A 15,908-nucleotide genomic window follows, 5' to 3' on the forward strand; every position below is an offset into this window, starting at 1 on the left:
TCAGCTCTCTCACCTGGTGGCTACTGACCCCTCCATGGCTGTGGCTGCTGGGGGGCCTGGCTGGGCACTTGGGCACTCTTTGCTCCCTGCTGTGCTAGGCACACTTGGCTCTGCAGCCCCCCTCAGAAATGCAGCTTTTCTTGGCTGCTGCTGTCCTTCTTGGGCAGGAGGAGCAGTTTGCTGGGTACATTTGCAGAGGTCATGCTGTTGTTTCCTCACCTTGCTCTGCTCACAGAGGGAGACAGACGTGAAGGGGTGAAAGCAGAGCAGCACCGTGGAATTGCGTTCGGAGGTGAGGAGGCTTTTTTGCTGCCCATGGGCTGATAGTGGAGTTCCCCCTGCCGTGTCCCTGCTTGGGATAAGCTGCTGTCACAACTCCTGAAAGGGAAATAGCAGTGCCATGGGCGGGCACACCTCCCACTTAGAACAAGTTGCTCAAGCACCCATCCAACCAGGCCTTTCTAAAGATGGTGCACCCACCACCTCTCTGGAAAATCTGTTCTCGTGTTTTACCACTCTCATTGTAAAAAACTTCTTCCTTACATTCCATATATTCCCTGTTTTCTCAGGAAATGTAGGTAAAATCGTTCAGCCCAGTACAAGTGAAAGGAGAAGGAAACAGCTTCTGTACAATACTGACATCCCCTCACAGGGTAGGAAAACCACCAGGGTTGTGTGAGCTGTTACAGCTTCCCCTCGAGCCTCTGCAGTGGCACAAGAGCAGCCAAGGCAGGGGGAATGCACTGAGCATGAAAAAAGAAGGCAGCTCCCTTGGGTCCTGTTTCCCTTCTCCTCTATGACTGAACCTGGCTGTCACTGAAGGAGCAAAAGCCCCTCTGTCTTAATATTAAACTTTAGCCTTTTTAAAATTAAGACCTTCCCTAAAGGCAACATCCACACCTGCAAGAATTTTGAGGTTTACAAGCCAGGTTTTCTGGAGCCCCTGAAAAGAATTGTTTCCTAGGAATTCTGTCAACTTCAGGATTGTGCAATCTCCCAAAAAGCCTTTACTTACCTTGCAGGGTCTCTGTACTGCTCTCATCCAAACTGCATCCTTTAGCTTTAAACTGTGACAGAACAACTGTCTTAGACCACTTCCAAAGCAATGCAAGGGGCCTGTGATGAGAAGCATTTTGTAAAATGAAGTTCTGTCTCAAAAGTGATCACTGTCACTGGGGCAGGGACAGCACCTGCCATGTATTTTTTAGATACTACACAAATAGTATTTATTTATTCTGAATTACATAATTTTATATCTCCAACTAATATGGTGCATTACTCTGGTGTATGCAGAGAATGTACATCAGTAGAAAACTCTGATTTTAAATTCCCAGTCTCAAAGCAAAGCTTTATTTTTACCTCTACTTAAGAGTGAATGGTATAGCTTTATATGAGGAAAGAAAGAACACAATATTCAGAGTGATTTTCTCTTTTTTTAATAAAATACTATCATGTTCATATCTATACAAATAATTATTACAACTATTAAACAAAGTATTACATTTAACAATAGAAATCTCAGAACTCTGAACAAGATCATGGTTTGGGATATTTACACCTGAATGCAACACATTTGTAAAAAGATGTCAAAATAAACAGAGCAAGATCTTATTTACAATTGGAAGATGATGTTCCTGTTCATTCATTATAGATTTCTACTGCAGAGTTCCTATTTTCCATTACAAAATAGTAAGGACTTTCCACTGGGACTGTATCCAAGTCCTGTACAGCTGTATAAAACAGAAGCACAGCAGAAAACTCTGGACTGAATATAAATAATTTACATTGTGGAGGGCAACAGCATCTTTGATTAATCTCCTGTGGCAAAATCCATACTTGCTTCCCTTCTCACAGTGAGCAGGCAGGAACAGGGTCCAACCCCCCACAAGCTCTATTGTTTCACACTTGTGATTGCCAGAACATATTGCAAACTTGGAAACCTTCTAATAAAGATACTTATGGTGAGGCAGAAACAAAAGCCTTTTTAAAAAAGTTATCTCAGAAAAACTGGTATCAGCAAATAATAAATGGTGTCTGTGTAACTGAGCAGGGCTTGCTCACAGAGAGTATGAATTTGTATGGTCAGGTCCAAAAACCTCTGCTAGATCTTTCACCAGTTCACAGAGGAACCTTGTCTCAGTGGGAATAAAGCCTTGTGCTCTGAGGTTTCCAATTTATGGATTGCACAGGCAGTAGGAAATTGCAAACACCCTCACACAAACCTGTGTCTGCTTCCCATGCTGGGTGATGGCAGTGGGAGAAGGGAAGAGTGGGAGGTGGTAACAGGTCAGGTGACAGCAAGGAATGGATCTCCTTATAGAATTGTATCAGCAAACAAAACAAATTTGACTGGTCTGGCACAAACAGAGCCAGTGCTACTCTGTCTTGCCAGGGGAAGTAGGATCATTATTGAAGTGATGAGCATGAAACTTCCCAGGGGAACAGCAAGAGATGACAGCTCTTAGCCCACTCAGCATCCAGGAACAGTGGGAGTCTGACTGAGCCCTTGAGCCAGGACTGCACAAGTACCTCAGAAAAGGTGAAAAGACAACAGGAGACCAGAAATAATTAAATGGCCCCTCTTCTCCAGCCATGGCCTCTGCAAGTTGCCCTGCCACATGACTTGTTTCCTGCAGCAGCACTACAGACACCAACCACAGCAGCAGCAGCACAGCTTTAAAGTGCAGTAGGAAATCTGTGCAAACTTCTGGAGGCTCAGGACTAGCACCTGCTTTTACTTTGTTTCAGAGAGGTGCTCTTCCACCTGGGCAGCAGAACAGTGACAAGCTGGAAGTCTGAGCTGGAAAACCCATTCCAGCCCCCAGCTCAAATCACTCCAGCTCTCTTTAACTGTTCCTAAATTAGGTCTTTTCTCTCAAGAAAAAGGTATATAAATATGAACACATTACTATTTTATTGCCTGCTTTCAAATTAGTCTATCTCTGCTCTTACTCTCCTAGGCTGTTTAAGGGATTGATATGGACATACGTGCAATCCAGCCCAATATTATTTACTGTTGTTTGTTGAAGTCATATAGGCCAAGCTGAAACCCAGAGCCATGCAATGCCTGTCAGCTGTGGCACTCCCAGCCCAGAGTTAGTGCCCAGCCTTTCCCTTCCACTGCTGATTTTTCTAAATTAAGCAGTACTGGGTATTTTTCCTTCCTTCAAAGCCAAAACAAACCCTGTGTAAGTAACCTTGAAAGAAGTACTATGGAGGAGAAAATGCCATTCTCATGCTAACAAATCACAGTTAAACTCACAAAATCTCTTCCAAGTATATATTGAAAAACAAAGGAACCGTTAATTGCTGGGTAGTCCTCAGGAGAATAAGAAAATTGATGTCATTGATGCTTGCTGAAGAAAATGTGTTAGCTTGTCAAATGGTTTTCACAACAAGTAAACCAGAATCATTCCATTTGCAGAAGCTCCTTTTTCAAGCTGCCCTCTCCAAGCACAGATCAAGGTAAGGTGATCCTTATCAACCTGGCAGCTAAGCACAGCAGGTTCAATGGGAGGGGAAGGGAAAACTGAAGAAAAGGACTCATAAGATGTTGCATTTGCTTCTCTTCCTGAGAGCAGAGCCTGAGGCCCTGGGCAAGGAGTGAGACACCAACCTGTCAGTGCCACAAACTGACCTACAAAACTGAGTGCAAGAGGCCTGGTAGATGTGGAATGGCAGGGGGGATTCGTTTACAGTGACAAGGAAAACACCAAACAATTTAATAATTAAAAACTAACAGAAATTTAACATCTAATTTCCTCTCTTTTGATATGAAATATCCAGTCCCCCCCTGTCCCTCGTAAAGACAAAAGAGCATGAACATGAGAGAAGCTGAAACCCACAAGATGCTCTCAAACCAGAGGACCAGGCCAGATTCAACATTCAAAGCCCATCTTGAACAGCCAATTATGCCAAAAGGCTACACAACAGATCCAATTTTTCTTTAATTAAAGTTATCTAGAGGCCAGTCAGCAGTGTAAATATCAGAATTTGGATGAATGTGTTGATATAAGGCCCTCACAGAAAGGTCTGCCTGCATTTCTTGTCACAGAAGTCTCCTGATCCCACATTGATGCCAAGGGACCTTTTAGTGTCACTTACAGAATGAAAAGAGACTCACAGAACTTCAACAGAGATTCTTATGTTCAGGGAGGGGAATGAAATGATATTTCTCCATCCTATCTCATCAGGTTCAGAAAAAGGCCCGAGGAGGACGACAAAGTGCCCTGTCACAACAAAATACAATCCTCCAGAGAAGACCAAGGGTCACACAGTAAGTACTACTCAGCCACTCACTGCAAAATTGTGCAGTTCCTGCAAAATCCCAACACTGATTCCCTGCACTGCAGGCCTCCTGTGAGCAAGCAGGAGCTGGTTTAGGTTGTCTTTGTAAACAGAAAGTTTACAAAGTTTACTGACAGTTCCTCTTCAGAAAATAATGTGCAGCATGGAAAAAAACCAAACAAAATCACAGGTGATGTATTCTATCATGAATACTCAGGGCTGCATTAACCTTGAGAAAATAGCAGTAAATATGAGGAATAAGAAAATAAAACATATTTTAGTTGAAAGGAACCTATAGTGATCATCCACTCCAACTACCTGGAGTGCCTCCATCCACTTCAGGACTGAGCATGTTGTCCAAATGCCTCTTAAACATGCTTGAGGCCTCAACCACCTTTCTAACAAGCCTGTTCAGTGTCTGACCACCCTCCTGGTAAAGAAATGCTTCCCAATGTCCAATCTGAACTTCCCTTAGTGCCCCTTTGAGCCATTTCCATGTTTTATCAGTGGATCCCAGAGAGAAGGGATCAGCACCTCCCTCTGCACTTCCCCTGTCAGGGAGCTGCAAGAGCAAGGAGGTTCACTGTCTATCCAGATCCCTTTCCAGAGCATCTGCCAACAGCATCTCTGAGTTTGGTATCATCAGCAAACTTGCCAATGGTGTGTTCAGCTCCTGTATCCAGATCAGTGATAAATACATGGGATAGAACTGGCCCTGGAACTGAGCCTCAGACAACACTGCTGGTGACCAGGTGCCAGCCAGACATGGCCCCATTCACTGTAAGACCTTTGAGCTCTACCCTTCAGCCAGCTCTTCACCCAGCACACCATCAACCTGTCAATCCCACAGCTGAACAGCCTGTCCAGATGGATGTTGTGAGGGACAGTATCCATAGCATTACTAAAATGGAGAAAAACTACACCCACTGCCTTCCTTTCACCCACTAGGTGGGTGACCTTATCACAGAAAAGTCAAATTAGCTAGACAGGACTTCAACTTTGTGAACTCAGGTTGCCTGTGCCTGATGGCTGCATTATTCCTTAAAACTCCTTTCAACAGTACCCAGGATAATATTCACAATTTTTATTCCTTAATTTATAATATTCACAATTTTTCCAGGTGCCCAGACTCTCACAGTCTGTAGGTGCCTGTGTTCTTCCCTCCTGCCCTTTCTGTAGATTGGAATAACACTGGCTACCTTCCTGTCGGCAGGGACCTCCCAGATCTTCTGTAGATGATCAAGTGGGGTCCTGCTGTATGTCCTGCTTGCTGCTTCAGTACTCTGGGATGAATCCTGTCTGGCCAAGTGGATCTGTGGACATTCAAGCATTACAACAGGTTTAAGTTTCTAGGCTCTCTCCAGTTTTGATAGACATGATAAAGTAGTGTAGTTTTCCCAGCAGAGAAAACAAATATGGTTTTCTGTGAATGTCTGGAATGATGAACAGGATTAGAATCTTTATATGAAGTCCTAGAAGCCAGGGCTTGATTTTTCACTAGTTTGTCTTGAAAGCCAAACCCATTGCTGCACACACAATTCCATTTACAGAGAACCAGAATGGGCACGTCTGCTTTTCTCCTCACAGACAAGTGTGTGTGACCACAGGGTGGCTGCTGCTCCAATCCCCATCCCTACCATCCAGAACCCATGGGACAGCCACTGTGAGAGCTCACCTCACCTCTGAGGCAGAGCCTTTGAGACCTCCTGCACTACAGACACCCCTTTGGTCAAGAGTCTCACCAGGGACACCCAGACCTGCAGCTGGCTGGGCTGCTTGGAGGCTGAGAACTGACTCATTCCTAACCCCTGCACAGGCCAGTGGCTGCCACTTGGTGACTGCACTGTGGCACAGAGAAACTGCCTTGCTGTGAACTGAAATACTCAATTACTTATGAGAAACAGAGAACTCATGCACCACTTAGATTTAGTGTCTTAAGATAAGCTCAACCTGAATTAAATAATGATTCCAGGCAGAAAGGGTGCTGGTTGACAGCTGGCTGAACATGAGCCAGCAGTGTGCTCTCTCTGGTGGCCAAGAAGGCCATCCTGGCCTGTGTCAGGAATGGTGTGGCCAGCAGGAGCAGGGAGGTCATCCTTTCCCTGTACTCAGCACTGGTGAGGCCACACCTCGAGTGCTGTGTCCAGTTCTGGCCCCTCAGTTTGGGAAGGACCTTGAGAGGCTTGAACACATCCAGAGGAGGGCAAACAAGGCTGGTGAGGGGCTGGGAACACAAACCCTGTGAAGAATGACTGAGGGAGCTGGGGGTATTTAGCCTGAAGAAAAGGAGACTCAGGGGTGACCTTATCACTCTCTACAACTCCCTGAAAGGTGGGTGTAGTCAGGTGGGGTTGATTCTTTGTCCAGGCAGCAGCTGACAGAATAAAAGGACAGGCTTAAGCTGTGCCAGGGGAAGTTCAGGTTAGACATCAGAAAAAAACTATTCACTGAAAGATTGATGGGGCAATGGAATAATTGTCTGGCAGGGAGGTGGTGGAGTCACCATCCCTGGACATGTTTAAGAAAGACTGGATGTGGCACTTGGTGCCATGGTTTAGTTGATGAGGAGGTGTTAGGTTAGGTCATAGGTTGGCCTTGATGATCTGAAAGGTTTTTTCCAACCTAGCTAATTCTGTGATTCCTACCCAGGATCAGAACTGTTTTACTTTACCTTGCAGGAAAACAGCAGACTGTAGGTTACAAGAGCAGAGATGTTGTCAGGACATGCTACAGACACAGCCCAATTATTTTTCATGGTAAAGCTTCCCTACTTTCCTGGATCAGTGTAAAAGGGCTTAGCAAAACCAAAGTCTGGACAGTCAAGCTGTGGAAAACTGTTCTAGGACCCTCTTTGTGGTCCTGTTCTTTCACATGGAGGAATATCTTCCTTTCCTCCTTTCACAGGAAAATAAACAAAACAAAGAATCCCAGGGAGCCTGCTCCTGCCCATGCCCTCACCATGAGCTTTGTCACGTCCCAGGAGCAGCAAGATGATGCACTGGTGAGCAACACATAAGCAGAGGATGACTGCATGCCAGGGAACCTCAAGTTACTATGTTGTTTGAAGAATCAAACCCAGAATGGTACTTACAAACACATAAAAGACAAGTATTTCTGCCTTGTTAGAAGAAAAAGCACACTGCAGAGACATTAAATAAATAAAATTTACCTAATTCTTCCCTTTCCTTTAAAAGAATTAGGACCAAAATTTGTGAAAGTGCTGGAGACTCAGCCAGCACACACATTCACTCCATCTCTCATGCATCTACAAACACATCACCCTTCCTCAAATCCCAATGTCTTCCTGTGTGTTTCACTCTCAACACATCCATGTTCCTCCTTCAGCCACAATCACACAGGTTTAGATAAAAGGTGCATTCAAGTGCAGAGTACTGATATTAACTCAGGCTCAATCCTATCAGCAATATCAAGTAAAAACCGTGCCCCCAGGAATCTCCACTCATTTTGTGGGATGTGACAGGCTCAGTCCTCCTCCCATGTGCTGCCTGCTACAACAAAGGGCTGTCAGAAAGCAGAAAGCTGGTGTTAGAGCATGGGCCAAAGAAAAGTAGAGAGGGAAAAAAAAAGACATTAAGAAGGTGCTAAACAAGGTACAAAACCCACCCTGAGGTAACTTGCAGCAGTCAACAACGAAATGGCAACAAAACAAGGATGCTGTCTCTGCTGACTGCACCAGGAGTTGTGAGCTACAATGAAACAGGGACTGAGTTCAGCAGTAGCTGAAGCCACTGCTGAAACAGATATAAACAAGATTCTTAGAAACAGAAAGTCATGGGTTAAAGAAATCTAAATTTTCTACAACAGTATTTTTAATTGCTGACCATGGGAGCACACAGTCATTTTCACCAGGTAAAGCCAGCCTTAAGTTAAATGTAGGTGACACGCTTGAGACGGACAAAAGCTGCACAACAAATGCCTCTTCCAATTAGCACTGGGTTAACACAGACTTAACTTGTGTTGAAGCTCCTGAAGATATTTTACAAAGGAAAAAGAGAAACCCAAACCATTCCTAGCTCCTCTGCAGTTTCAGGTAAACACATCAGTAACAAACTGACACCTGTAGCACTTGTTTCCTATCTCCATACGGATGCTCTCACTCCATGTATTACTGAGGGTGGCCCTTACCTTGGGACAACCAGACATCAAACCTGATTGTTGGAAAATCAACAACCAGCATTTGCACAGCTCTCAATGCTGCATCCTTACCATTTCCTAGTAAGTAAGCATTGCTATAGGCACTGGTGCTTTAGAGTCAGTGAGGTGGGTGGAAACACAACGGAATATAGAAAGTACCAGAGACATACATTGAGGCAAATAAACAGTGATGCTATGAATGGTCTCTCCAGGGGTAACACTAAGATCCGCTTCCTTCTTCTTAAATATATAAACAACAAATCAGACCAGAAGTCAGTCTGCCAGTTTTCATACAGCTGAGCTGCAGTCATGACCTAAAATATGGCTTATATTGTGGGCAGGGCGGTTTGAGGGCTGCTTGGAAGAATCTGAAGCAGATGTGTTTGTAATGGAAAGCAAAGGTGACATCGCTGAGCCATCTGGAGGAAGAGCTGTGGCTATTTCTGGAAACAAAGAAGTCAAGTTAAAATTGGATAAGTGCGATGTGTTGGTCATGTGCATTGGTGGCATATCTGGAAGCAAAGGAAAACTTGGCTGAGCAAAACCAACAGGCCTGGGAGGAGACAAAATGGATCCAAATCGATTGTTTAAACCTCCACTGCTCGGCTTCTCCGTGCTTGGGTTGGGAAACATTTGATTGGGAAAGTAAGGGATGGAAATGTCATTGGAGAGGGTGGGGTGGGCAGGAGAGTAGGGTGGATAGAAGGAGGGCAGTGTGTTCTGAGGATCTACTGGGATTAGAGCTGGTGTCCGAGTGGCACTAGGCTGGGTGACCGGTGGGATGAAAGAAGCGTTAGCGTTTATTGGTGGATTCATGCCACCCTCCGGAATAAAAGGGAATCCAAAATTCTGGGAGAGCGTATGTTGGTCAGGGGCTGCGTTATCGTTGGACACTTGAGGGCCATCAGACATAAATCGGACAATGCTTCCCCTTTTTTCTATTGTGGACTGTTGGCGCCCGAGGATCATGCTGCCACTGGTGGACAGAGGAAGATGGGGAAGACTGGGGTCAAAGACATTTCCATGTCTCTGATTTCCGGATCGATTCCTTTCGGGCTGACGTATTTTAGACCCCCCATTGTCTTGCAGAGGATGCCGGGAGCGCTGAGTGACCGAAGAATTTGGCTGACGAACAGAAGGCTGCCCTTGCTCGCCATTTCCATGAGAAACTGCAGGGTGAGGGTGAGCTGGCCTCACAACTCCATGCATGTTGCTGGACACGGGTGTATTCATGTGGTTCTTAGTTCCATGACTGTCCGTCATCCTCATGGGGTTGGACTTCTGCACAGAGATGTTCGGGCTGGTATTGCGGCCCTGAATGTCCCCTGAGGAAGAAGAACTTGAAAAGGGAATAGTCAATGAACTGTTCCTTGTGTTAAGTGCCCCAATGGACATGTCACAGCTTTCCCTGCTCTGGCCATCACCATCCCTTCGGATGTGGACGCTCTCCCGTGCTGGGGGACAGTTGTACTCGATTGTGGAGGAGGCACCGCACTGCGTGTTCCTTTGATGTTCTGGGATTGATCTTTGGCTTCCACTGACTTGATCTCCAAGGTGGGGGGCGAGCAAACTCTGCATGAAACTTTGGTGGCACGTGTTTTCGTTTTCCCTCGATGGCAGGGTATTCCCTGTTGGAATACCCTGCACTGGTGGGTAGGGCAGTCTCTTCTGCCTCTCTATGGATGGCGCAGCATTCTGACCAATTCGGAACGCTTGTGACTGCATGCCCCGGAGGGAGGACACAGAATTGCCAATTTCACTGTTCCTTGAAGCCTGTACATCAAAATTGCCCGTTGGTTGTTGATTGGGTGCAGAGGGCTTAAATGTCTGGCAGTCAGAAAGACGCTGCACATCCGAGCCAACTGTGTGATCGACGGACAAGCGGCCCTGCATATTGTGAATTGCCAACCCTTTACTTCTAGAAACATCCAGATAGCTTCTCATTTCAAGCTGGTCAGAAACCCTAGGGCCTTGAAGAGATATTCCTATTCTCTGCTCGGAATTAGAAGGCGTCTTCCCAATGAGAGCCTCAGCAGAGTAGCTGGAAACTCTGTTTCTTTCCTGCCTGTGAGGGGTGCATGTCATATCTGATGGTCTGGAAACGATACTGGCCTGGGACACCATCTGCTGCTCCAAGCCCCTCGAGGTCATAAGTCTTTGCATCTGATTGTGCCCTGACACGTGTTCTGAAGTGGAACCTTGCTGTCTGCTGCCAACATCCTGTTGCTGTTGATGCATAATATCCTGATTGATATGGCTCTGAGGGTGGTTATGGTGGTTTCTGCTTGTTGCAGGATTTTCACAGTTCTTTTCAGGCTGGGACGCTCCAAAGTGCTGCTGCATCTGCTGCTGCATTTGTTGGTGGTGAGGATGGGGCTGACCACCTTTCTGCCGTGTTTGATCACTTCCATGGTGTTTTTGCTGTAGAGAAAGCTGTGTGGCTTGTGTTCCCTGGATGAGATTCCGTTTCTTTTGCATCTGCACCTCCTGCTGTATCGTCCGCTGCTGGTGGACGCCGTGGGGCTGAGTGTGGACTGCGTTTTCCCCGTGAGTGACGTGGTGCTGCAGCTGGTACAAGTGGTGCCTCTCTCTTAACTGCCCAGCCTGCTGCTGCTTCAAGTAGGGGTGATTGCTGTGAAGGTGAGAGATGCCTTGGGCAGGGACATGTTGGATGGGCTGCAAGTGCTGCCCTGCCTGGCCTGGCTGCTCTGAGAGCGGTGGCTGAGAACCACACTGAACTTCAGTTTGTCTCAAAGCCGGCGTTACGAAATTGCTGTTGGGTGGGAATAACCTATTGAGGCCATCAGCGTGCCCTTGATTGCTCACTGGAGCCACTGAGTTGGATGAATTAGGAGGAATCTGACTAACCAGCATCTGTGTTTGATCAGCAATACCCTCTGGGGTCCGGTTCATCAGTGCCATCCCCTCCAGCCTTATGGGTGCTGTCTGGCACTGCTTCTGCCTCTTGGCTGTAGAGAGCAGCAGGTCATCCTGAACGGCCCTCTTGGCAGAGTCTTTGCGACCTTCATGGGTTTGCTGCTTCAAGTGGGATTCCTGCAGCTGGGGAGCCTGCATGCTGCTTGCCCTGATAGCATTCAGCTGTTCCTGAGCATATTCACTCATCAGAGCAGGTCCTGGAGACGGATTGATGTATGTGCTAGATGGAAGGGAGAGGCTCACGGTTGCAGGGATGCTTGCAGGCTCTGAAGACTGGGATAAACCTGAGCAACTCACCAGGGGATGGACAATGCGGCTCTGGTGAATCAGATTATTCACGCTTAGACTGGTTATGCTGGGTGTCTGGGAAGTGGAAATCTGCAAAGGAGTGTTTGATGTTTCCACACCTCCTACAGAGCAGCTTGGCTTCTCAACCTGCCTATCAACATTTGTCTGTACTGTATCATGAGCACTGAATTTGTTCGGTGCCGCTTCCAGCGGCCCTGCATTGTTTTCTTTCACTGACTGAGGTTTAAAAGGCTGTTGCTCTCTCTCCAAAGGTGCAACCTCATTCTTAGAGATGACATCCCTAGTGTTAACCTGTATTCCCCCTCCACCTTTCTCAAGGCTTTCCTGGTCAAAAATAGCTCTCGCTGCAAGAGCTACAATGTCAGTCTGTTCTGAAAATGTGCAGCTGTTACAGGTACTGGTAGAGGTGCTGCTGGTGACATCTTCTCTGGTGGTATCTGGCAACATAGATGCAACTGAGAAGCCCCGACTGCTGCCAGAGCTGGTTGACATGGGGGAGTCTGCCTGCCTGCTAGTAATAAGGGAAGCACTGACTACTTCCTGATCAGAGATGCAGGAGTGAGGCTGGGAGAGAGTGTCACTTTCTGTGTTCATCAGCAAGAGTTCCTGCTTCTCAGGCAAATCAGCATTTGATTCTGTTGATTTAGAGCTTTCCATAGGAAAATTAGAATGCTCCCCCTGAACAGTAAATGAAGAGGTTTTTTCCACAGCTGTTCTTTCTTTTGTGAGATCAGACAGCATTTTGCTTAGACCCTGTCCTTCTAACAAGTCCGCATCTTGCATTACCACTGAGGAATCCTGCGCAACGTTGCAGGACTCCGAAATAATTCCTGCCTTGGAAGTATGACCTGCTGTGCTGCTCTGTGCTGCTGAAGTCCCATTTGCAACCTGCAAGTGTGTAACCTGTGCTTCTTTACCAGAGGATGTTAAGGTGCTGGGGGGTGTGCAGGGTTTGGGGGACTCTGATGGGACAGAGGCAGGTGGTGGGTGGCTCTGAGATCCCTGTGCCTGCTGGCGAGGAGCAGCATCTTTGGCAGGCGGGGGAGCGAGCAGCAGCTGCTCTGACACTACAGACTCCAGTGGTGAGGAAGCAGGCACCTCTGCTGAGCTTGGCTCTGGGGCACAGGGGGTTTTCACTGCCTGCTCAGAGCTTGCAGCCTCTTTGGAAGGAGAGTCAGAGATGCTGATGCTGCTCGCTGCAGCCGCGCCGCCCGCCTGCGCTGTGGTTACAGCCTGTGACGCTGCCGGGGCGCTTTCTGCCGGCCCTTTGCCACTTGAGGGCTTTGCCGCCGTTTCCACAGGAGCACAGTCCACCTTCCCTGCGTCTTTGCAAGGAGCTGCTGGGCAAGACACTTTATTATTGACTGTTAGGTGTTTCTTTGTGCTTGGCTTTTTGTTTGTCCTTTTTGATTTTGCACTGGATGGCAAGCCAGCAGCCGCTTTTTGTGGGGAAGCGTTTATGGAATTAGATACACTGGTTAATACTGAAACCTCTGCAGGCACTGAAGATGCCACAGAAGTTGGCAGCGACACACAGTTGACTGTGGCAATCTGATTATTGACAGTTGCAGCATTGGTGGGGTGGCTGAGAGACAAGTGCAAGCAGCTCTGCCCAGCCATTTGCGATATGCTTTGATTGAGGTTAGCTAAAGCACCAAATGTGTTGAGGGCAACATTGGTATTTGGATCTTCGCTGGTGGTGGGCTGAATAATTTGCATAGGGGCTTGGTTTGAAGCTCCAGATGAAGACATCACAGGCTGCAATGCAAAAAGCTGCCCATTTAATGAGATAGTCTGAGGGTGCTGTTGGTTGGACATTGTCACTGAGAATGTCTGCGTAGAGCTAGAAGATGGCAAAGAAGATGGCCTTGGTAATATATGGACAAGGTGTTTCCCTCCAAAAGTCTGTGGAAGAGAGGCATTTTGCATGGTGCCACTGGAGTTGGCGACTGCAGTTGGCCCATTCACGGGAACTCTTACAGAAGCAGAAGGCTGAGCTGAGAGGAGGGGAAGAGGATTCTGATTTGCAGCTTGTATAATTACAATTTGCTGACTAACATTTTGGCTGGGAACTTCCGCTCTCACAATGGGCGGGCACGGAGCAGGGTTTGGAGGCTGGAGAATGATGACATTCTGGTTAGCTGGTGCTCCTGTCACAGCTGAGGCGACTGGCTGAGCCATCTGAATCACCTGCATAGCTGAGTTTAATGGAAGGATGTTTCCTGCAGCCTGAGCTTTAACCTGTGGCTGGCTGATTAAAGGCTGTATAGGTACGGGGGGGCACGAGGGCAAGGTAACTACAATCTGTTCAGCTGCCTGGACATCCCCAGGCACAGAAGCATGCAAACTGATGCTTGTAGTCAAAGGCCTGCTGTGGGCAGAAGACACGGTGCCAGCAGCATTGACTGGCTCGCTGAGGAGGGCAGTCATGATCCCGGATGGCGTCTGGCTCAGCGGCTGAACCGTGTTTCCTGCCAGCTGCAAGGTTGTCCACGTGGTCTGTGTGTTCCCAGCTGAAGGCATCCGGGTAAGGCTACTCATGTTTTTCAAGTCTGAAGTGCCAACACCTGAAGAGCCTGAGAAAGACCAGCAGTTCTCCAGGGGACTGGCAGCCAGAGTGCTTATTGCTGTCACAGCCTTAACTCCTTCTGCCGCAGACGTCGCCGGTGCGCCAGCACTGCTGACCACGTCCGTACTTTTGGGGACATTTGCAGAAGAGCAGCTCTCTGCAGGTCTCACAGGTGGCACACGAGCTGCATCCGTGGTTGAAGCGGTGCAGCTCTCCTGGAGGTCACTCCTGGAATTGTGTGTGTTTGAGCAAGCTGCATTCACCTGCTGACCTTGGGAGGCTTCCATGGAGGCACTGGAAGGAAGGCTGGTTCCCTGCGGGAGCGTTTTCTTTGTTGACTTAGTGCCCTCCTCATCACTTTTACTTTTGGGGGGATTTTGCTCATTCTGTGGTGCGTTATTTGAAGAACACTGTAGTTCCTGCTCTGCTGCAGGCCGAGGTGTGCCCTGTGAGCTGGCAGGAGCAGCGCTGGGCACACCTCGCTCGTTCTCCGGGGTGGAGAGCTCAAGAACATTCCCTGTTGGAGCTGTCTGGGCAGACGCCAGTGGAGCAACTGTAGGTTGTGACCATGGTTTATTTTCTGTGGGATAAATACCAGCAATTGTCACAGGAGTCACTAGGTTGCAAGTTCTCTGAACTGGCACAACGTTGGCTGTTTGCTTTTGTAAATTATGACCGACATTAAACGTTATTCCCTGCACAGATGCTCCCTGGTTATTTCCATTGGGCTGAGTCCCATTTGAGTAAACAATGATGTTCTTTTGAACCTGATCACTGGGAATAACAACTGAGACCTTGGCATTTTTGAGGTTTCCTTTCCAGTGGATTGTAGGGTCATCATACAAGCAAATATCATTTGCTTTCAGTAGCTCGATGTATCTCCCGTTTTCCTTTTGCAGTTCATCCAACTGTTTCCGGAGTTTTTTTATCTCTTCAGCTACAAAACAGTGAAAGAGCACTCCATTACATCAGCACCAGAGCAAATAATGAAATAATGTTACCACATGATTTAGAGAGTAAACACTGTGTGGTATTGAAATAATTTGTAGAAATAAATTGAATAAATTGTTAATAATGTATGTTCTTTTCAAATGGTTAGCACAACCTATGTGCTCTTATCCTGATAAGTCTCTCTACTGAATGGGAAAGTGAATGAATTTCACAGATTATTTCATTACCACTAACAGGATATATCCAATTACTTAGGAAAAAGCACTAGGACTAACCCAGATGAAATTGAATGCTAATCAAAATAGTTTAATTCCTGAAGGAAAAACAAGACGTTAATCTTTTTTTTTCCCCTGTTCTTTTGCAAACACCAAAATTGTTTTAATTTATAAGCTTACAGCTTTCCAGAAGAATTAAGTTTCATTACATCTAAAAATTACAGAAAAATTAAATACAAAGCACTCATATAAAGCCACAAAAGCTGGCAATGCACTTGGGAGATGGCTCACCAAACTGCGAAAATCACAATAAAGCAGAAATAAAAATCACAAACCACAACATTAGTCCTGAGACTATTTCTGTCACACCTCCATCACTGTACTTTTACACATCTATTCAAGGAAATTTTATATGATGCATTATATTTTTATAAAATGAGCTGTTGTAACTTTTACAGCTTTTCAAATTAAAAGAAAAAAACGTT

The 15,908-nt window shown here is 46.7% G+C and overlaps 1 protein-coding gene across 1 annotated transcript in view; it reads right to left on the minus strand.

Annotated features, from left to right (window-relative positions):
- Nucleotides 1-1,413: 1,413 nt before the first annotated feature.
- Nucleotides 1,414-15,908, minus strand: part of USF3 (upstream transcription factor family member 3) — a 35,022-nt gene continuing 20,527 nt past the window's right edge. The window contains exon 6 of the mRNA XM_064722870.1: nucleotides 1,414-15,194. Coding sequence (XP_064578940.1) covers nucleotides 8,731-15,194 — 6,464 coding nt within the window. The 3' untranslated portion in view covers nucleotides 1,414-8,730. The remainder of the gene's footprint in view (nucleotides 15,195-15,908) is intronic.

The sequence above is a fragment of the Zonotrichia leucophrys genome, chromosome 1 (genome assembly GCF_028769735.1).
Source record: "Zonotrichia leucophrys gambelii isolate GWCS_2022_RI chromosome 1, RI_Zleu_2.0, whole genome shotgun sequence".
In the NCBI taxonomy this organism is placed as follows: Eukaryota; Metazoa; Chordata; class Aves; order Passeriformes; family Passerellidae; genus Zonotrichia; species Zonotrichia leucophrys.